Source organism: Scyliorhinus canicula, chromosome 17, assembly GCF_902713615.1.
Source record: "Scyliorhinus canicula chromosome 17, sScyCan1.1, whole genome shotgun sequence".
Classification (NCBI taxonomy): Eukaryota; Metazoa; Chordata; class Chondrichthyes; order Carcharhiniformes; family Scyliorhinidae; genus Scyliorhinus; species Scyliorhinus canicula.
In genome coordinates, this window is record NC_052162.1 from 12,403,814 (window position 1) to 12,427,368 (window position 23,555).

General features: G+C 45.4%; 1 protein-coding gene across 3 annotated transcripts in view; it reads left to right on the forward strand.

Moving 5' to 3' along the window:
* The window catches only part of zgc:66433 (uncharacterized protein LOC321250 homolog), a 183,733-nt gene that overhangs the window by 146,735 nt on the left and 13,443 nt on the right, over positions 1-23,555 (forward strand). For all 3 annotated transcript variants that reach the window (XM_038775639.1, XM_038775638.1, XM_038775640.1), the window contains exons 5-8: positions 9,395-9,553; positions 10,073-10,141; positions 17,403-17,603; positions 22,213-22,330. In XM_038775639.1, coding sequence (XP_038631567.1) covers positions 9,395-9,553; positions 10,073-10,141; positions 17,403-17,603; positions 22,213-22,330 — 547 coding nt within the window. The remainder of the gene's footprint in view (positions 1-9,394; positions 9,554-10,072; positions 10,142-17,402; positions 17,604-22,212; positions 22,331-23,555) is intronic.

Consider the following 23,555-nt stretch of genomic DNA (forward strand, 5'->3'; position numbering starts at 1 on the left):
GCCACCGTGCCGTCGCACCGTATCCCCATGAACTTTGATTCCCTCACTGATTAAAATTCTGTCTCCCTTACTCTTGAGCATACTTAATGATTCAACCTCTACAGCCATCTGTGATAAACAATTCCCCAGATTCTCTACCCTCTGAGAGAAGGAGTTCCTCCTCATCTCTGTTTTATATGGGCGACTCCCTTACTCTGAGATTATGCTATGTGTCCTGGACTCTCCCACAAGGGGAAACAACCACTCAGCATCTACCCTGTCAAGCCCCCTGAAAATCCTTTCTGTCTCGGTAAGGCCGCCTCTCATTCTTCTAAACTCCAATCAGTCTACGTCTGGCCTATTCAACCTCACCTTCTAAGAAAATCCCTCCAAACCCAAGATCAACCTGGCGAACCTTCTCTGGACTGCCTCCAATGCCAGGACATATTTCCTTCCTTCTGTTCACAGGATACAAAAGCTTTAACGTTCTGAGGTGCAAAGGATTAAATGGCTGTTCTCAATTTTCCTTCTTGGGTGATGTTAGTGGAGCTGCGACCCAACTCACTTTGAGCAAGAATACTTCCAAAAGTAATAAACACAAGAGCAAAGGAGAGAAGTGGCCTTCCTATTTCAGACAGCTAGAGTCAAAATGAAACACTCCTGCATCAGCCAGGTGCTCTGACAATGACCCAAAGCTCAAAATAAAGTGTATCTATTGGGTTAAATGTTATGCCATCAAGTTTAGTTGGCTGGACAGCTGGTTCGTGACCTGGAGTGTGGGTTCAATTCCAGTACCGGCTGAGGTTATTCATGAAGGCCCCGCCTTCGCAACCTTGCCCCTCGCCTGAGCTGTGGTGACCCTCAGATTAAATCACCATCAGTCAGCTCTCAAACGGGAGAGCAGCCTATAGGCCTCTGGGACTGCGGCGACATTTACATTTACATTTATGCCATTGTAATATAACACTGAAAGGGTTACTGGCTGTTGTTAAGTAGCCAACATTCCTGTCCGCCTGCAAGATCATCTCTTCCTTGATATTTTTAACCTTAAAACCGCCACAGGCAGCCATTACTGTCTCCTGTGTTTTCACCAGACTTGCATTTAAGGATTGGCACCGCAGAAGTTCAAATTCCCAGCACTTAAAAACAATTTAAGAGAATGGGAACCTTTATTGGTCATGGCATAGATTATAAGAGCGGGGTGGTTACGTTGGAGCTGTACAGGATTTTGGATAGGCCACAGCTGTCACAGTACCATAAGAAAGTGGTGATTGCACTGGCGAGGGTGCAGAGGAGATTCACCAGGATGTGGCCTGGGATGGAGCATTTTAACTCTGAAGAGAGGCTGGTTAAGCTCAGGTTGTTTTCTTTGGAGCAGAGATGGCTGAGAGGGGACGTGATTGAGGTGAATAGGGTTATGGGGTCATAGAGCATACAGTGCAGAAGGAGGCCATTCGGCCCATAGAGTCTGCACCGACCCATTTGAGCCCTCACTTCCACCCTATCCCCGTAACCCAATAACCCCTCCGAATCTTTTTGGACACTCAGGGCAATTTAGCATGGCCAATCCACCTAACCCACATGGACAGAATAGATTGAAAGCAGCTATTCCCCTTAGTTCAAGGGTCAACAACAAGGAGGCATAGTTTTAAGGTGTCAGACCATAAGACATAGGATCAGAATTAGGCCACTCGGCCCATCGAGACTGCTCCGCCATTCAATCATGGCTGATATTTTTATCATCCCAATGCCCCTGCCTTCTCCCCAAAACCCCTCATCCCCTTATTAATCAAGAACCTATCTGTCTCTGTCTTAAAGACACTCAGTGGTTTGGCCCCCACAGCCTTCTGCAGCAAAGAGTTCCACAGATTTACCACCCTCTGGCTGAAGAAATTCCTCCTCATCTCTGTTTTAAAGGATCGTCCCTTCAGTCTGAGATTGTGTCCTCTGGTTCTAGTTATTCCTACAAGTGGAAACACCCTCTCCACGTCAATCAATCCAGGCCTCGCAGTATCCTGTAAGGCAGGAGGTTTAGGAGAGATTTGAGAGATGTTTCACCCAGAAGGTGGTGGGTGTCTGGAATGCACTGACTGGGAGGGTAGTTGAGGCAGGAAACCTCACAATCTTTAAAAAGTACTTGGATGAGCACGTGAAATGCCACAGCATTCAAGACTATGAGCCAGGTGCTGGGAAGTGGGATTCGTGCAGATTTCGAGCGTTTTTTGGTCGTGTAGGCTTGATGGGCCAGAAGGGCCTTTCCTGTACTGTATGATTCTATAAGATGCCTAAAGGACTTTAAGAGAAAAGCAAAATAAAAATAAAACGGATGCTGGAAAACTGATACAAAAACAGGAACTATTTGAGATAGCTTGTTAACGTCAGGGGGATAAATGTTTGGGAATATGGTAATGCACACATGCTGACTCCGGTTACCCAGGACTCCATAAATGTTGTTAAGTAATGGGTTAAGAGACATTCCAATTAGATGTCTCATGTATGTTAAGTATCCAATAATTGACACTGATATGTAAAGAGGCTTCAGGTGGCCCTTGTGTCAGGTGATGCAAAGGTATAGTTTTGTGCGCCGCTACATATAACACACCCAGTTACCACCCCGGCTGCCCATGAGGCCCCTCTGGTGCTTGATCCCACCCCCCCAACCAGGGCAGCCACAGACTGAGTCCGCAGCTGCCACCCGAGATTCCTGACTGGCCAGACGTGGTTAGAACCACGCTGTCGGGAACTCGGCCAGTTTTGCCCGGAGAATCGTTGGGGGGGCCTCTGTCAATGGCCCCCCAGCCATGCCGCATAACCCCCGCACGATTTGCGGCAATTCTCCGGTTGTGGGAGCTGCGCCGGGCACCATTCCCATGCGAACATCGATTCTCCGCACCCACGCCAAACGCGATTTCAGCGCGGGGCTGTGGAGAATCCCTCCCAGGGTGTTTTTCTATTCTTCCTGCCAAAATGGACCAATTCATATCCTCCCCACATTATACTTCCATCTGCCAATTTTTTGCCCGCTCACTTAACCACTCTATATCCCTTTCAAGACTGTCCACCCACTTCAGAACTAATGTTCCCACATATCTTGGTGTCTTCTGTAAATGTAGCTGCTATATGTTCAATCCAGGTTATCAATGTAAATATTTGAGGGCCCAGCATTGACCCCTGATCCATTCATTACCCGCCCCAACAGCCCTGGACACATTCATACCCACTATTACGGCCACAGAGGTAAGAGCTGCTTTCTTGAAAGTGAAGCCGCGGAAAGCGACGGGCCCCGGTGGAGTCCCTGGGCGAGCACTCAGAGCCTGCGCAGACCAGCTGGCGAGTGTATTCGCAGATATCTTCACTACCTCACTCCTCCACTCTGAGTTCCACACCTCCTTCAAGAAGAGTACCATAATACCAGTACCAAAGAAGAACAAGGTAGCCTGCCTCAACGACTACTGACCGGTGGCCCTGATGTCTGTTATCATGAACTGCTTCGAGCGGTTAGTCATGAGACAGATCACTACCAGCCTCCCAGATGGTGTCGATCCACGGCAGTTTGCCTATCACCGCAACCGGTCCACAGCAGATGCTATCTCAATGCCTCTACAATCAACACTCGAACACCTCGACAACAAGGACAAGGACACCTATGTAAGACTGCTGTTCATAGACTACAGCTCCGCCTTCAACACCATTATCCCGACACGACTAATAACCAAACTCCGCAACCTCGGACTTGACCCCTCCCTGTGCAGCTTGATCCTTGACTTCCTCAGCAACAGACCGCAATCTGTCAGGATCGGCAACAGCACGTCCTCCACAATAGTCCTCAACACCGGGGCCCTGGAAGGATGTGTGCTCAGTCCTCTACTGTACTCCCTATACACACATGACTGTGTGGCAAGATTTAACTCCAACTCAATCTATAAGTTTGCGGATGATACGACTGTGGTGGGCAATATCTCAAACAATGACGATCTAGATTGCAGGAGGAAGAGAAATCACTTGGTTGCATGGTGTACCAAAAACAACCTCTCTCTAAATGTTGGAAAAACCAAGGAACTGATCATCAACTTCAGGAACCGTAGCATGACACACACTCCCGTCTGCATCAATGGCTCAGAAGTGGAGATGGTCGATAGCTTTAAGTCCCTGAGGGTCGCCATCACCAACAGTCTGTCCTGGTCCACTCACGTTGATGCAACAGGTAAGAAAGCCCAACAACATCTTTTCCTCCTACGGAAGCTAAAGAAATTTGGCATGGCTGCATCGACTCTCTCAAACTTCTACAGATGTGCCATAGAGAGCATCCTATCTGGCTGCATCACAGCCTGGTATGGCAACTGCTCGGCCCAAGATCTCAAGAAACTGCAGATTGTGGTAAACCCAGCCCAACGCATCACACAAGCTTGCCACCCCCACATTGATTCTGTCCACACCTCCCGCTGCCTCAGGAAGGCAGACAGCATTATCAGAGACCCCTCCCACGTAGGCATTGCCTTCTTCGAGACCCTTCCATCAGGCAGAAGGTACAGAAGTCTGAAGACCCGCAATTCCAGACATAGGAACAGCTTCTTCCCCACAGCTACAAGACTCCTTAATGACTCCCCCTCAGACTGATCTGTTCCCTGTAAGAACACTATTCACGACACCCTATGCTGCTCTTGCTCATGTATTTGCTTTGTTTGGCCCCTTGTTCCACACTGTAACCAATCACTGTTTGTTGATGTACCATTGTCAATGTTCTCTGTTGATTATTCTTTTGTCTACTATGTATGTACTGTGTACATTCCCTCAGCCACAGAAAAATACTTTTCACTGTACTTCGGTACATGTGACAATAAATAGAACTAAATCAGCTTTCCAACTCCAAAAATACTAATTTGTCCCTGCTTTCTGCATTCTGTGGATTTAATGTAGTTGGGGGGGGGGGGGGGGGGAGAGGGATTTTGGGACTGCGTTTTCCGTGATCAATGTCCCTGAGGTCACAAAATGTCTCTCATGCTTACGGCTCCCCAAGTTTACTTTCTGACAGTGTCAGTGACCACACCTAGGCTTAACTAGTCACACACAGTGAGCAGCCAATGTGAAACCAAGACCAAACAATTGATCGCTACGCCTAACATGGGCCTGGCCTTGGTGTCTTCTTGAAAACAAAACATTCCTAACCCCTACTATGAGGGGACTAAGATCTCGCAATGTATTTCTTTTAAGAAAATACCTGAATTAATTAATACCTATAGGTGAACTGGCATGAATGTGGCATCAATGAGCCCGAGCAAATCTGGAGAAAATGGGCATCAGGAGGATTAATATTAATTTATTAATATATATAGATATTCTTGTGGATATTATTAAAATATTGAAAGCTAGACCAAGGCCTTTAAAAATGGCTGACGCAATGTCAGTCTGTGACCCTCAAACAAAAGAAGTTATCATGGCAGTATTGCAGAAATTTGTATCTCATTATCTCCGAAGAATGACTAATGCCCCCCCTTTGGGCTTCACGCAAAGTAATAACTGCCCTGTAAATCTTTGTTTACTCTATCCCTCTTTTTTTTTACCGCATCGGTACACAGGGAAGGGGTGGTGCTACATGGTGACCTCGCTCCCATGTTTTGAGTGTGTGCAATAAACTGGCCCTGGGAGCTCATCCTATCAGGAGTTTGCTCTGGGGCCATTAATAGAAATTGGATCATACCAAAGCCAAGAGGTGGGGGTGGGAAATACACAACTGTTTATAAAGGAGAAAACAAATCAAAAACATCTTTCTGTTTGCGGGCAGGTGGTGAGAGGCTTTTTAAATGTACACCCTCTTGTCCACAACAGTACGTAATTCGAGTAAAATTAGCACTGCATGTGAAGATTTTCTATCTGTATTAGTTGCACGAATGTTGCAAGTATATGTTTTCCGAATGAGTTTATCCCAATGGCCAGCATCAAGAGGAAATCGTCCCTTATTTTCTATGTGCTTGTCCCCAGCCATTTGCACCATAATGACTCCACAGGAATTCCACTGTGCCTCTGCAAAGGCACCACAGGAACAGATTGAAATGTTTTCCTAATGCTTACTCACTGCCCACAACTTGAGTCAGTTAGTGTGTTGTGTTGTTCAGTCTTTATGCACTGATCTCCCAAGAGAGAGGTTCTTGCTGCATTGAGAATGACATGAGAAGGATAAATTCCCTGCATTTATTCTGAATAGGTCCTTCTTGCATTAATACCAAGCATCTCTTGCGTGGGTACATGAATGTTCCTGTTATTATGCAGGTATCTCAAACTGTGGAAACTAACCATTGTGGCATTCTGATTTAGGGTATTTCCAGCAATGAAGCAGGATCACCAGGAAGAATAATAACAAACTGCATTTATACAGCATCTCTAACACAGAAAGACATCCCAAGAGTCTTATCACAAAAATAAATTGAGACTGAGCCACATCCGGGGATATTACAATGGTAGACCCAAAGCTTATTCAAAGAGGTTTGAAACAGTGTCTTATCAGAGAAGAGAGAGGTAGAGAGACGGAGGTTCAGAGGGAGATTGAAAAGGGGGGAACCCAGGTTGCTGAAGGAACAGGTGCCAATGATCGAGGGATTGAAATTGGGGATACCCAAGAAGAGAGTTGGAGGAAGGCAGATGTCCTTGAGGGATATAGGATTGGAGGAGATTATAAATATAGGGAGATGCAAAGATGCACTTTCACAGACTTCATTAGTGAAGACAATAGTGACTTATTAAGAACTGTACAGCAGCATCCTGGCTATAGTTCGCTCCCAAAAGGTCTCTGTGTAAGGGTTTCTCTCACCATGGGGTCATTCCACACTCTGAGTGCCGATTGGTTACACAGGCTATGTGACCCTTACTTTGCTGTGTTGCCCTTAAAGGGACAATCACCACAGGAGGGTAAGGCAATAGTGGAATATGAAAACAAAGATGTTGATTTTAAAATCTGTGAGGCAGTGTAGGTCAGTGAGCACAGTGTTGATGTTTTACTTTTAATGTATTCATTCGTTGTACGTGAGAAGGAGGTGGTGAGTCACCTTCTGCAGTTCATGTGCTATTAGGAATGAAGTTCTAGGATTTTAACCCAACAACAGTAACTTCATTGCAGTGTTAATGTAAGCCTATTTGTGACACGAATGAAGATTATTATTACTAAAGGAACGGTGATATAGTTCCAAGTCAGGATGGTATGTGGTTTGGAGGGGAACTTGCAGGTGATAGTGTTCCCATGTATCTGCTGTCCTTGCCCTTCTAGGTGGTAGGAGTAGGGAGTTTAGCAGGTGTTGTCGAAGTCACCTTCCTGAATTGCTACAGTGCATCTTGTAGATGGTATACACTGCTGTCAAGGTGCATATTTGGTGGACGGAGTGAATATTTAAAGTGGTGGCTGGGGTACCAATCAAGCGGACTGCTTTGGCTGGATGTTGTCGAGCTTTTTGAGTGTTGTTGGAGCTGCACTCGTCCAGGCAAGTGGAGAGTATTCCATCACACTCCTGACTTGTGCCTTGTAGATGGTGGACAGGCTTTGGGGGGTCAAGAGGTATCTGACCTGCTCTTGTAGTTATGTGTATATGGCTCATCAAGTTCAGTTTCTGGTCAATGATAACCCCCCAGGATGTTGATAGTTGGAGCTCCAGTAATTGAAATGCCAGTGAATACGTGTGGGGATGGATATATTCTCTTTTGTTGGAGATGGTCATTACCTGGCATTTGTGTATCGCAAACATCTCCTGCCACTTATCACCCCAGCCTGAATCTTGTCCAGGTCTTGTTGCATATGGACATGGAATGATTCAGTCTCTGAGGAGTTCTGAATGGTGCTTAACGTTGTGCAATCATCTGAAACCATTCTCACTTCTGACCTTATGTTGGAAGGAAGATCATTGATCAAGCATTGATGTAGATGTTTGGGTCGAGGAGAGTGCCCTGAGGAACTCGTGCAGTGATGGCACGAGACCGAGATGATTGACCTCCAGCCGTCTTTCATTATGTTAATCATGACTGACCAGTGGAGAGCTTTCCTCCTGATTCCCATTTTCTCCAGATTTGTTAGGGCTCATTGATGCCACATTCAAGTCAAATGCCAGTTCATCTCTGGAACACAGCTCATTTGTTCATGTTTTGACCATGTAATGAGGTCAGAAGTTAAGTGGCTCGGCAGAACTCAATCTGAGCGTCAGTGAGCAGGTTATTTCTGAGTAAGTGCTGCTTGATAGCACTGTCAATGACACCTTCCATTACTTTGTTGAGGATTGAGTCAACTGATGGGGCGGTAATTGGCCAGGTTGGAGTCGTGCTTCTTTTAATGGACAGGACATACTTGGGCAGTTCTTCACATTGTCAGTGTTGTAGCTGTACTGGAACACCTTGGCTAAGGGCTAATGTAGATTCAGTGACAGTTAGGATACTGGCAGCAGAGTTTATGATAGGATGTTGAAATAGCCAAATCTAGAGGTGACAAAGGCATGGGTGAGGGTTTCAGCAGCAGATAGCTGAGGCAGGGGTGAAGACGGTTGATGTAACGCAGGTTCAAGGAGGTGGTCCTGCGGGTGATGGGGAGAAGGCCATCCCATCATCAATCTGGTTGCATACAATCTGGCTTGGCTTCCGACAGTGTCCAGGAAGAATGATGTCAGTGACCAAAGAATATTCTTTGTGGCAATGGCTTTGCTCTTCTCAACAATAAATTGAAGGAAATTGCTGCTCATCCAATATTGGATGTTTGACAAATGACGTGACAAATCAGGAGCACTGTGTGGCACGCTGGTACAGTGTTTAGCACTGCTGCCTCACAGCGTCAGGAGCTTGGGTTGAATTCCAGCCTTGGGTGACTGTGGGGTGTCTGCACGTTCTCCCCATGTCCGGATGGGTTTCCTCCGGTTGCACCAATTTCCTCCCACAGTCCATTATATGCAGCTTAGGTGGATTGGCCGTGTTAAATTGCCCCTTAGTGACCAAAGATATGCTGGTTATTTGGGGATTGGGTGGGAGAGTGGGTCTCGGTAGAGGGTCGGTGCAGACTCGATGACCAAATGACCTCCTTCTACGCTGTAGGGATTCTCTAAAATAATTTTTATGTGATTTCATGCATATATTGCAAATTGCTGATGAACTTCATACATCTTCCTTAATTCGATCGAGAATTTGTTAAATAACAATGCACCGACATATTACTCTGTTGCTGTGAATCCCACAGTATTTAATGCAGTGTTTCTAGGTATTCAGATCTAATTATTGATGACGCAGTAAATTATTTATTAGTAAATTATTTGTTGACTTCTGTACTAACACAGCAGCATTAAGTAGATAACTTCCCAATGTTTGAGATCTAAAGTGTGATTGGTTCAGAACTTCTCTATAGATGGGTTTCCAGTTGTTCCTTTTCACTGAATAAATTGTTGTTTTCCCTCAGTTACAACTTCAGCAGAACATCCGATTGGCTTCTCCGGGTGTGCTGATTTCTACCAAAAAGACTGACGATGCAGGGACTCTCTCAGAGGATGATGGGTTGCCCAGAAGCCCCCCAGAAATATCGTCGCTTCACGCAATCCTGAGATGCTCCACTCCGAAGGTACAGTGGGCCCCGACATTAATGGGGAGCCGGAGTAAGTGTGGGGAGGCTGAATTTAGCCAAATAATCTGACAAGGCTGGTGGAAATGGCAGGGTGTTGTTAAAATTCTGTTCAACTGCCTGCAGCCTGGCAGTGAGCCAAACCTTGACAGAAATGCTGCATTCTTCTCCATCAATCATGCCATGTTTGGTAAAAGTGGCTGACAAAGGAGATAACGAGATGATCATTCATCCTCTGTGCTTGTGTGGAATTTGAATAGTATGGGCCAGTTTCTAGAACAGGCCTGCGATCTATTCCTCTATCAATTTGGGCATCAGTGATGGAGACAAAGGTTAACCCCAATGTGTTTCATCTGGTAATGGTACGCTTTATTCTTTTAGAACGTTTATCCTTATGTTCTTGTGTTAATATGATGTTAACGTCATCTACTATTTGCTGCCTATTGTCTGCTAACCCTGCATGCATTTGCCAGACAAAAGTAGTCAATCACTAACCCTCTTCCTAATTCTACTCTCCAGCCTGCTGCCCTTGTTGAGCGACACAGCTCTTTGAGTTTAGGTGGAACGGAAAGTGAAGATGAAGAACAGGTAAATGTTTAGCTTTTCCCTTCGGAGGTGGCACTCATTGAATGGGAGTGGTTACAATTTTGGAGGCCATTCAGCTTGTTGTGTCCGTGTTGGTTGACCACAGGAGCTACTCAGCTGTTCCCACTTCCCTGCCTTGTCCCATACGGAGGACTGTAGAACCATAAAATATCTACAGTGCAGAAGGAGACCATTCGGCCCATTGAGCCTGCACCGACCCTCTGAAAGAGCACCCTATCCAGGCAAACTCCTCGTTCCCATCCCCGTGATCCCATAACCCCAACTAGCCTGCCCATCTTTGGACACCAAGGGACTAGTTAGCACGGGCAATCCACCTAACCTGCACTTCTTTCTGGGAATAAACCGGAGCGCCCAGAGGAAACCCACGCAGACAAGGGGAGAAAGTGCAAACTCCATTCAGATCCCTAAGGTTGGAATTGAACCGGGGTCCCTGGCACTGTGAGGCAGCAGCCACTGTGCAAACGTACCATCCCTGAGAATCCCCCTGAGAATGTTTTCTCACCCGGTTAATAAAGCGGAGTCTGCACGTTCTCCCCGTGTCTGTGTGGGTTTCCTCCGGGTGCTCCGCTTTCCTCCCACAAGTCTCGAAAGATGTGCTAGTTATGTAATTTGGACATTCTGAATTCTCCCTCAGTGTACCCAAACAGGCGCTGTAGTGTGGTGACTCGGGGATTTTCACGGTAACTTCATTGCAGTGTTAAGGTAAGCCTGTTTGTGACACTAATAAAGATTATTATAATCCATTTCACTTTTGAAAGACTTGAAAGAATCTGCCTCCACCACACTCACAGACAGTGCGTTCTTGAGCCAAACCACTCGGTGTGTAAAAACGTTTTTCTTCATGTCGCCTATGATTCTTTTGCCAATGACCTTTCATCAGTGCCATCTGGTTCTTGACCCCCTCCGCCAATTAAATGGCAGAGTATATATGATTCCACATTAAAAATATGTTAATAAAATTTAATGATTATGTCCGTAGGAACCACACTAGCCTAGAAATTACTGTCGGTGTCGGTAAATTATAGTGCAGAAGGAGGCCATTCGGTCCATCTTTGCCAGAGCAGTCCATAATTAACTTCTCTGCCCTGTGTTTTCCCATTACCCGCTATCTTCCTTCAGGATTTTCCACCTCGGTATGATGGAAAATCCTCAACTCAGCTACTTCTGAAATCCCCATTCGTTGTTGCTACAACATGGGCGGGATTTTCCACACCCGCCCACCGTGGCATGTTTCGCGGTGTAGTCGGTGGCCCGCCAGTGGGACCTTCCAGTCCCGTCGCTGCCAACGGGGTTCCCCGTTGGTCGCATCCTCAATGCACCTGTCCTGAACCAGTGTAATCGGACAGCATGGTCAGGTGAAAAACTTTTCTTCCGTGCATTTAATAAAAATCCCTTGATGTGTTGAAGAGCGGTAAAGTTTTATTAATGTAGCTAAAAATCACCAAAAAATAAAGGTTTTTTATCCATAGCCTTTTACGCACCATCAGTGACTTAGCAGATTAAAAATGACTGAACATGACTTTAAAATCAGTTTCAATAATCTGTAAAAATATTTAACCTGTGCCTTTGGGCCGAAAGATACTAATTTAAGTGAAAAATCTCCTCTGAGTCGGAAAATGGACAATTAATAATAATAATAATCGCTTATTGTCACAAGTAGGCTTCAATGAAGTTACTGTGAAAAGACCCAAGTCACCACATTCTGACATCTGTTCGGGGAGGCTGGTACGGGAATTGAACCGTGCTGCTGCCTTGTTCTGCATTACAAGCCAGCTATTTAGCACACTGTGCTAAACCAGCCCCTTAACCCCTTAAACCAGCCAATTAACGGAGAATAAACATGGTGATTATTTCTATCATGGTGTGAATGGAGTCATTATCCAGTGGGATGGTTTGCAACCAGTGTGAAAAATCATGGGAACTCATTTTATACTTGACAGCGCTTGTCTTCCATACTGCTCTGTGCTGATCTCAAAACGAATGGACAACCTGGAGGCCAATATATCGTATTATTGTATTTACCAAAGAAGATCATTTTTGGAAGATGCACTGATGAAAATTGATAGTTATGATAAATAATTAGTACCTATTTGCAAAATGGTACAATCCAAGGCATCAGCTATATTCCCATGTGAGTGAGTGGGAGACAGGAAGAATCCAGGCAAACCGGACCGATCAGAGCGAAGAGATGATTCTTCAAGCAACACGTCAACTTGAAATGCTCATTTGCAGTTCACGTTCTTGAAATAGAAACACAAAATGCGGAATGAAACTCTGCAGATGAGGCAGGATCTATGTAGAGAGAGCGAGAGAGAGAGCGAGAGACAGAAACACGTTTCAGCCTGTTACCTTTCATCAGAACTGGGAAAAGTTAGAGGTGAATTGGGTTTTGAGCACTGGGTGTGCGGGAAGTTTATTGAAGGCCGTGAACATTATGACATTTGCTTCCACAATTTTCTGCAGCTACAGCCCTCCCCAACATCTTTACCCGGGTAGCTGTTCGACATTTGTGGAGCTGGCTGGTAACCCCGGACAAACTAATTTGCCATGGAGGGGATATCATAACTGAGTTTGATTATATTCCTCGACTTGTGGATGTGAACCCTTCCATTAGGAGACGCTGGATAGCACGAATTATTGGATGAGATTTTATGCCCCCCATCCCTTCGCCGAGGTGTTGGCCACCAGCGAGATATTCCGGTCCTGCCCATGTCTACGCTGTTTAGTGTGGCTCTCCCATCCTGCCACCACGGGATGTTGCCTTTGGCGGAACCAGAAGATCCCAGCAGTGGAAAGGGCCGGAAAATCTGTCCCGCTGGGCAGGGTATTCTGGCCATTTTAATTGCAAGCAACACGATAAGGCGATATATATGGAGTGGAAACTGTTGGATTGTAGGCATGTTGATTCTGTGCTTACAACTTTCAAATACGTTTCGCTCTTTACGCCGTTGGCACCCCCAAGGTGTCACGTCTCCTTGTCTCCACACCCCCCTCCCCCCCACCGCCCCTGCCTATTCTCCAAAGTCTGACACCTGCACCTCCTTCCCCTCTCCCCTACTCAGGCTCTCCTCCCACCCGAAAAGCCTGGGACATATCTGATTCCTGGAGCCTCCTGGCAGCTCCATGTCTGCCCATGTCTGCTGCTGCTGAGACTGCATGAGTTTCCAGCCAATCAGATTTGATGGCAGCTTTCAAGGGTGGGCATTTCCTGTCTACTGAGGGGTACATGTCTGACCCTCAGCCTGTTCAGCCCACCTCGTGTGGGGTAAAGCTACAGGTCAGGCTTTTTAAGGATTGACATCATACCAGAGGGAGTGAGCAGTCTGTGCACCTGCTTCCCCCCCCCCCCCCCCACCCCCAGCACCCACGCACCCTTTGAAATCCAGCCCCTGAGCACAAAACCCTGGGCTGACACTGAAGCGAAGTGCTGAGGGAGTGTTGCACTGTCCTAAGATGTTAAACCGAGGTCCTCTCCATGCTCTCAGTGAGGCGTAAAAGATCGAAAGACACCATTTTGAAGAAGAGCAGGGGAATTATCCCCAGTGCCCCGACCAACATTCATCCCTCGAGCAACATCACAAAAGAAAAACAGGTTATCGGGTCATTATCACATTGCTGTTTGTGGCATCTTGCTGTGCGCAGGTTGGCTGCTGTATTTCCTACAGCAGTGACGGCGCATCAAATCTACTTTATTGTCTGGAAAATGCTATGGTTGCGCAAGCGTTTTTTTAAATACAATTTTTTTTTCTTTTACTTGAAGCACTTGCATGCAGATTGCCACAGGTCATCTACACAATGTTTGCTGACACATAATTGAGAGCTTGTTACCTCTAATTGAATAAACAAGGGCTTGACAAACATAATGTAATACTCACTGGAACATAGGAACGGTGTCAGTCCCTTGAGCCACAAGGGTGAATTCAGGATTAGACTTGGCGACAGTCACATTGTATCATTTCTATGTTGCAACGTTGCTTTCTTTTATTGCACACTGCCGTCAAAGTATTTTCACAGTGCTCGTTCGATTTCAGTAGACATCAAGAACACAATATGGTGGCCCATTGTCCACCTGCCTTAAAATTCATGGTTAGCCGCATGTTTTGGAGACATCCGGGGCAGCACGGTAGCATTGTGGTTAGCACAAATGCTTCACAGCTCCAGGGTCCCAGGTTCGCTTCCGGCTTGGGTCACTGTCTGTGCGGAGTCTGCACATCCTCCCAGTGTTTGCGTGGATTTCCTCCGGGTGCTCCGGTTTCCTCCCACAGTCCAAAGATGTGCAGGTTAGGTGGATTGGCCATGATAAATTGCCCTTAGCGTCCAAAATTGCCCTTAGTGTTGGGTGGGGTTACTGGGTTATGGGGATAGGGTGGAGGTGTACCCTTGGGTAGGGTGCTCTTTCCAAGAGCCGGTGCAGACTCGATGGGCCAAATGGCCTCCTTCTGCACTGTAAATTCTATGATCCTCAGAGACTGACACACAGGTTGCAAATGCAATTTTCCCCCATGCCAGAATGCCCAACTAGACATTAAAAAGATTGGTCCTGTGACAATTAGTAATTTATGTGTAATATTTGCCGTTTCTGGAAGTCAGATTGTATTTGTGGAAAGTTAATTTTCATTGCAGGCTCAGAATCCCAGAAGTTATTTGATAAAACTCCAGAGAGAGTGGACAGTTATCTATGGTCCTGCCTCATGATAATTTTCTGGCTTTTTAGACAAGTTGCTTCTCATTTTGATTCCATCCGAGGATTTCTTGGCAGTAACTATCAATTATGGTATTGTGGATCTCAGCTGGACTTAATATATAACATCCCAGCGGTAGCCTCTGGAGAGGAATACTCTATTTACATTTCAATAAAATGTTTGCTTCAAATTTCAGAAACCTAGTTGAGTTTGACCTTCAGAGAAAATACCGAGATAGCACTGTGTTTAGAAATTTATTCTCTGAAAACTAGATTGACGTTGGCCATTAATGGTTTATTTGTGGAAATTAGAGCCAAAAATGGCCAAATGCTTATGTCCTGGCCCCCAAGGATGCCTGAAAACATTTGATGCTATATTGGCTTTGGATGATTATCGGGCATCCAGGCCGGTTGCCTAAAATATACCTTGGATACTTTGCCTGTATAATTAAGGGCCTAATGCCTGTTCTAGGAAATGCTCAGGGAAATTGGCCACCCCTGAGTCAGACCACTCCACTCCAGGTTTGCTGGCATGGATGCAAAAGATAGGTTCAGCTATCAGAGATAGGTTTCTCTCTCTGTGCTGTGTACAATTTACTTATGGAGGGATAGACTTGCATTGGAGGCAGTTCAGAGCGGGTTCACAAGGCTGGTTCCTGGGATTGTCGAATGAGGAAGACTTGTGCAGATTAAACCTCGTTGGAATCAGAAAAATGAGATGTGATCTTACTGAAACATTTATGATTCTGAAGGTCCTTGACAGTGTAATGTTCTTGTCGGATGGCCTGATTTATATTCCATGAACACTTGTAGCTAAAGCTATAAATGATTTATTAACATTAACTGTGGGTCAAGTATACACAAAACAACAGATGACTAACAGTATGAACATGCACAAGCCACTATCGCTCTCCCAGCTCCCTAGTCAGTCTGAGGTCACCTGAGTCTAACATTCACTTATACACTAATGAGACTCCTATTGGTCAGTAGGTGAATTACAACACAACCATGATATCACTGCAGACAGGACAGATGCTCAAAGGATGTTTTCCCCTCGTGGGGGAATCTAGAACTAGGAGAGAGCACAGTTTAAAAATTATGGGTCTCCCATTTTTGGTGGATATGAGGATGAACTTTGTCTCTCAGAGAATCACTAATCCTTGAAATTCAAGGTTCCGTTGGACAAATTATTGATCTACAGGGGAGTCGAGGTTTATTTTCATTCTTTCATCGTGAAATTTGAGAGTCCCTGGCAAGGCCAACATTTCTTGCCTATCCATAATTGCCTTTGAGAAGCTGCTGGTGAGCCATTTTCTTGAACCACTGAAGCCCATCTGCTGAGGGATATCCACAGTGTTATTAGGAAAGGGGTTCCAGGATTTTGACCCAGCGACGTTGAAGGAACAGCAATATGGGCTGAATTTTCACAGGGTCTAGGAGATTTCACGAGCTTTACAAATGTCTGCTGGGACGTGATTCCCGATCCCATTCCTGGCATTTCCCACTGTTAACGGTGCCTTTTGGACACCAGGGGACAATTTAGCATGGCCAATATACCTAACCTGCACATCGTTGGACTGTTGGAGGTAACCGGAACACCCGGAGGAAACCACACAGTCACGGAGAGAAAGTGCAAACTCCACAAAGATTGTCACCCGAAGCAGGAATTGAACCCGGATCCCTAGAGCAGTGAGGCAGCAGTGCTAACCACTGCCACCCCGACATGAAAAAAATAAGTCCCAGTTTTGGGATTCATCTCTCGAATTTGCAACAGCAATGTGTCTGAGGACCTGGACAAATTTCTACTCCATTTCTGACCGACCATAGTAATAGTTAATCAAAAGGGAAATACTGCATCTGTTGGACATCTGGAATAAAACAGAAAATGTTGGAAATTCTCAGCTGGTTTGGTAGCACCTGTGGAGAGAGAAACAGAGTTAATGCTTCAGGCCAATGACCTTTCATCGGAACAGTATCCGGAATACCTTGTCCTTTTCTCTCCTTGACAAGACTTGAGGAGCCTGTTTAACAAGATTGAGGAACGCCTCAATGTTTGTTGTGGCTGTAGCTCAGCTGATAGCCCTCTTGCCTGGGAGGCAGAAGGCTGTGCGTTCAAGTCACACTCCGAAGACCTGAGTCCAAGATCTGGGCTGGCAATGCAGTTCTACGCTATCAGAGGCGTCATTGTACGAATGTGGGGCTGGATTCTCCGCCCCGCCACATTTCCGTTTCACCACGCCGCCGGGATGCTCCGTTACGCCGGCACTTCATTAGATGTAAAGTGCCTTGTGGCCTGAGGTCAAATTAAATAACCACAACTGAATTTGTAATCACTAAGCAAATTCCCTCTGGCTGTAAGACGGAGAAAGGTTGTCCTCTGGCAGTGTAGGGGTGGAAGCACATTACTGATGTAGCTGAAGGGTCTCGTAATATGTGACCCATGGCTACTGTAGCAGAGTGAGCAAGATCTCTTTCTGTGCATTTGGTACACACTAAAGTTCCACATCAATATGATTTATTGTCATGGTAATTCAAACTGTCGTCTGCATTTTTCTCTTTCAGATTTCCTCAAAGCCTTCCTCCAGACCTCTGAGTCCCCTCTCGCCACTGGTTATCATGACAACCAGCTCTGACTCACTTCCTGTTGACTTCAGCTCCCCAGCGACCCCATTCGCCTGCCTGGATAACTCTGCGGCAAGACACAAGATTGCCGTTAATCCTCGCAGACACAAGCTCCTTGCCAAACAGATGAAGCCAACTATTGTAAGAATGTAGCATCCACTGACAACAAAACAATACAATAACCAGAAACACATGAAACGTGGACAATGTCAATGTTATGTGAACTATACTGCGAATCTGAATAATTTCAAATCAATGTATTTTTAAAAAATTACAGCATTGCTTTTGTTCCATATATTTAACCCAATCTTGATATTTTAAGAATGAAGCAAATTCCTTGATTTAAAAATAGATGAGAAATGCATTTATTTTATAATAAATGCAATCTATGCTCTTATTAGGACGCGGGGGCACAGCCTTAGAATAAAAGGGAGTCACTTTAGAACAGAGATGAGGAGAAATTTCTTCAGCCAGAGAGTGGTAGGTCTGTGGAATTCATTGCCACAGAGGGCGGTGGAGGCCGGGACATTGAGTGTCTTTAAGACAGAAATTGATAAATTCTTGATTTCTCGAGGAATTAAGGGCTATGGGGAGAGAGCGGGTAAATGGAGTTGAAATCAACCATGATTGAATGGTGGAGTGGACTCGATGGGCCGAATGGCCTTACTTCCACTCCTATGTCTTATGCTCTTATGCTAATACTTTTTTCTCATCTGAATAGAATGAAACATTTCCTTAGACCCAAATTAGGGAAAATGACCCGTTAAACTGGAACGAAGAAGTTAGACACAATTGTATTTGGCATTTATTCACAATCCATCACCTCTCATTCTTAAATTTTTATGGCTTCTCGGTAGGTTTCTGGTTATTTCCTTAACTGAGCTTGTTTTTTTTTGTAAACTTAGAATGCCCAATTATGGTTTTGATGTTTTGTTTTCCAATTAAGGGACAATTTAGCCTGGCGAATCCACCTAATCTGCACATCTTTGGGTTGTGGGGGTGAAACCCACGCAGACATGGGGAGGACATGCAAACTCCGCACGGACAGTGACCCAGCGCCGGGATTCGAACCCGGGTTCCCAGCGCCGCAGTGCCAGTGCTAACCACTGCGCCACGTGCCGCCCGTTAGCTGAGCTTGTTTAAAATAATCGTTCATCTTAATTTCGCAACCCCTAGAACTATAGCAAAATCGAGCTCAATCAACAGAAGCCGTTACATCCATGTCCTTGCAGGCAGACTTTCTCTGGCTTTGACTGTGGCAGCGAAAGTGGTCAGGCCGGCACAGAAAATGACAGCGGCAGCGCAGGGTAGGAGAAGAGATGGTGAGGGAGAGCCAGGTACCAACGGCAGAGAACCTGACGCATGTTTTTCACCAAAGTGCAACATGTAGATGAGAAATAGGAGTGGTCTGAGGCTAACTTCTTGGTTGCAGGAGCAGGAAGAGAAGCTGTCGCATATAATTCTTTTTTTCAATAGATCCCTGCAGTTCAAAGGAGGCCACTCAGCCCATCGACTCTGCGCCTTGGGTGACGATGTGGAGTTTTCACGATCTCTCCGTGTCTGCGTGGGTTTCCTCCGGGTGCTCAAGTTTCCTCCCACAGTCCAAAGATATGCAGGTTAGATGGATTGGCCATGCTAAATTGCCCGTTAGTGTCCAAAGGTGAGGTGAAGTTCTGGGGAATAGGGTGGGGGCATGGGCCTAGGTAGGGTGCTTTTTTGGAGGATGGGTGCGGACTCGATGGGCTGAATGGCCTCCTTCTGCAACGTAATGATTTGACCAAATAAGGAGTTTGCTGTGCATGTACCATTATACAAACAGAAACAATCAGAGCAGGAGTAGGTTAAAACCCATTAAGCCTGTTCACTGCTGAGTAAGATCATGGCTGATCATCTTCCTCAACTCCACTTTCCTAACCCATCCCCAAATCCCTTGATACCTTAATGATCTATTGAACGCAGCCTTAAATATACCCAACAGCTGCGCACCCTGAGGTTGAGAAATCTAAAGAACCACAGCACTCAGAGTGAAGAAATTTCTCCTCCTCACAGTTCTAAATAGCTGGCCCCTTATCCTGAGAATATGGCTCAATGTTTCAGACCCTTCAGCCAGGGAAAACAGTCTGTCAGCCTGCCGAGCCATTGCAGGATTTTATATGCTCCAATCAAATTACCTCTCGCTCTTTTAAACTCCAGAGACTATATGGCCATCTCCCTTTCAGCTTGTAAATGTGACAATGAATCAAAGAATGGTTAAAGCACAGAAGGAGGCCATTCAGCCTGTCATACCTGCTATCTCGCTATATCAGCAAATCAGCTAGGCCCACTCCCCCGGCCTTATCCACTAATGCGACAGATCGGGCGAATGTCTAATTGCCTTTTTTAAGCAATGATTGAATCTGCATCCACCATTTTCTCAGGTCCTAACCACTCGCTGCGCAGAAACATTGGGGGGAAATTTTCACGCCACCTCGAGCATCTCTGCGAGCGAGACAGAAAATTTGACGGGATCATTGGAAGATCTGTCGACCCCTGGCAGGGATTTCCGGTCTCGGGAAGGAGGCAGTGGGAAAATCCTGCCCATTGTTTTTCTCATGCCGCCGCTGGTTCTTTTTGACATTCACCTTTAAATGCCCTTCGGCTCTCGGGCTTTCCACCAGTGAGGACAGTTCCTCCCTATCCCCTCTGTCCAGATCCCTCGTAGTTTTGGCCACCTCCATCAAATCTCCTCTCAACCTTCTCTTCTCCAAGAAAAACAGTCGCAATTTCTCCACGCGAGACCATTCTCTGGAATCTTCCTGCACCCTCTCCACAGTTTTCACATCGTTCCTCAGGTGGGGGGGTGGGGGGGGGTCACCAAAATTGGACAGAATGCTCCAGGTGAGGCCAAGCCAGTGTTAAATGAAGGATCAACATAACTGGCGTCCTTTTCATGTTGTATCAAAGTAGAAACCCCAGGATCGTGTAAGCCATATTAAACAATTTTCAACCAACATCTCAGCCAGTGGGAAAAAATTTCCTTAGCCTCTGCATCCTCTGGGTCAAGTTCTAGGCATCTGGGCTTGAGGCTGCTTCCATGATTTCTTCGACTGTTTCCTGAGTATATTAAATTGTTGGAACCAACAATTCTACGGGCACGTGCTTGTAGGATTAGAATAGCGGTTTTAATATACTCACAACAGAGCCAGCCGGTTAGCCATTGAACTTTCGGTGAACTGGCCGGCTGACCATGTGCCACTGATCTTTATACAGCAGCTCCAGGGGGAGGAGTCCTGGGCAGAACCAAGGGAGAAGCCCAGTATAATTCTCGAACATTCCCAGAGCTACTCCCCCTGGTGGTCAGGTAGTGCAACTCCACTTACAATATAGGCACATGTATATACAGATTATAAAATGGTGTGAATCACATTCGCCACAACCTGCCCTGCCACATTCCATGATTGGTGCATTAAGTTCCCAGGTCCCCCACCTCCTGCATCCCCTTTAAAATTGTGATGGGTGGGAAAAGCAAGAGGCATCATATTAAAAACTGCACCCTCCCATGCACGAAAAGCCTTGCCCACAATTGTGAACTGCTCGAGGGCTTTTGATCACTGCTTACCAGCCATGGGAATGATTTTCAGCAGGAAAAGCCGGATAATTACACAGGATTAGAGATAACTCCTAGTTCTGTTTGGTCGACTGAAATCCCAAAAGCTCATTATTATTTTTAAATGAAATTATGCTCTTGGCATTTTCAAAGTGCCGCATCATTCTATGTATAAATCTGCAACAACCCAGTTTAAATAAACATTGTGCTTTATGTTAAAGAGTAGATGTCAGTTGAAATTATCAGTTGCTGTAAACAGTGTTAAAACTGACAGAACTTGCACCTAGCTGTTAGCTGTTTCTGTGGGTTGAACTCGTATGACATGAAAAGGCTAGTTTTAGAGAAGTGGATTGTTAATATTTTTAAGATGATTAAAATTCAAGATTAAAGAGTATTTCCACCTCCAAATTTCTAACTTGCATAACGGATATTCACTGTCATCAAGCAAATTATATAATAGCTGTCTGGGTAGAATCCGCTTTTCAGAGTGATGTTCATAGAATCAGGGAATCTACAATGCAGAAGGAGGCCATTCAGCCCATCGAGTCTGCACCAGCCCTTGGAAAGAGCACTTACTTAAGCCCGTGCCGCCACTCTATCCCCATAACGCCACCTGATCCTTTGGACACCTAAAGGGTAATTTAGCATGGTGAAGTCACCTAACCTGCACATCTTTGGACTGTGGGGCCAGCACGCGTCCCAGTGGTTAGCATTGCAGCCTCATGGCGCCGAGGTCCCAGGTTCGATCCCGGCTCTGAGTCACTGTCCGTGTGGAGTTTGCACATTCTCCCCGTTTTTGCGTTGGTTTCCCCCCCACAACCCGAAGATGTGCAAGCGAGGTGGATTGGCCATGCTAAATTGCCCCTTAATTGGAAAAACTGAATTGGGTACTCTAAATTTAAAAAAAAAATCTTTGGCTGCGGGTAGAAACCAGAGGAAACCCACGCAGACACTGGGAGAAAGTCCACAGTCGCCCGAGACCGGAATTGAACCCGGGACCCTGGAGCTGTGAGGCAGGAGTGCTAACCACTGTGCCACCATCCTGCCCTGTTCTTCAAGCAATATCCACTCTATGCCATGGATTGTATAAGAAAACATAGTTCACTGTGAATCAATATTTAGAATGCAGATACATTAGCTTGCATAATATTATTTTTCCCCCAGAGAGAATATTCTGGAAGTCCAAAGATCCCAAAATTGATATTACTTGAAAGTAAAGATGAAAAAGATCGCATCACAACCTGTACCGGCGATTTACAGGGTGAAAACGGAGCAGAAATTGGTATGACTTTTTTTATTGCGATCATCTCTAATTACTATATGAAATTAAAGAAATTACTGACTGGAACTGACTGTCATAATGATGCCACTCTTTAGTCAAGGTAATGAGTAAATAGCTTATGACTTTTGGTTGCATTCTTCAGAACTAGAAAGTTATGGGTCTGCTTGGGGACGAGAGTATAGCACATAGGGTGATGCTGAGGGCAGTGAGGGGGGGTGGAGATGTGCTCGGACAACATTCCTCCCTCCTGGAGTCTTGCTATCACAGTTGTACAGGGTGTTGGGGAGACCATATCTGGAGTAGTGTGTACAGTTTTGGTCTCTTTATTTAAGAAAATACATAAATGTGTTAGAAGCAATTCAGAGAAGGTTCACTTGCCTGATACCTGGGATAGGGTTTTTCTTATGAGGAAAGATTGAACAGGCTAGGCCTGTATCCATTGGTGTTTAGAAGAATGAGAGGTGATCTTATTGAAAGAAGATTCTGTCAGGGTGGATGCTAGAAAGGGTGTTTCCTCCTGCGGGAGAAACTAGAACTAGGAACACAATAGACGAATAAGGGGTCTCCCATTTAAGACAGGGATGAGGAGAATTATTTTTTCTCTAGGAGAGTTGTGAGTCTTAGGAACTGTCTTCGCTAGGGGCTGGTGGAGGCGGGGTCATTGAATATATCTTTTAAGGCAGAGGCAGATAGCGTCTTGATTAAGAAGAGATTCAAAGGTTATGGGGTAGGAAGAATGTGGAGTTCAGCCATGTTCGTATTGAATGGCGGAGTTGTTTCAAGGGGGACGAATGGCCTCCTCCTGTTCCTAACTCCTACCTTTACTTATGCAAAGTGTCTGCATAACAATTGGTGACCACACTTCCAACATTAATTGTATACAAAGTATTTTGAGAAGTTTCTGAGGAAAAATGATAATGTGCCACGTAAATATAAGAAATATTCATTCCATCCACTGGAAATGGCATGAGATATTTATGAGGTGTAAAGTTGGGAAATGTTAATATAAAGCCTCAAATGCATAAAGTTATTGGTGCAAATCAAATGAAAAGTTTATATTTAGTCAATTTGATGACAGACCAGTGACAGTGAAGAATGGTAGTTAATTCAACCAAGGAATGTTCCTCTGCTATTATTCTGACTGGCAAGACTAACCCCTCGGTATAAACCCGTAAAATATTATTGAACACATAATCTTGTTCATAAGATGACCATGGAAAACAAA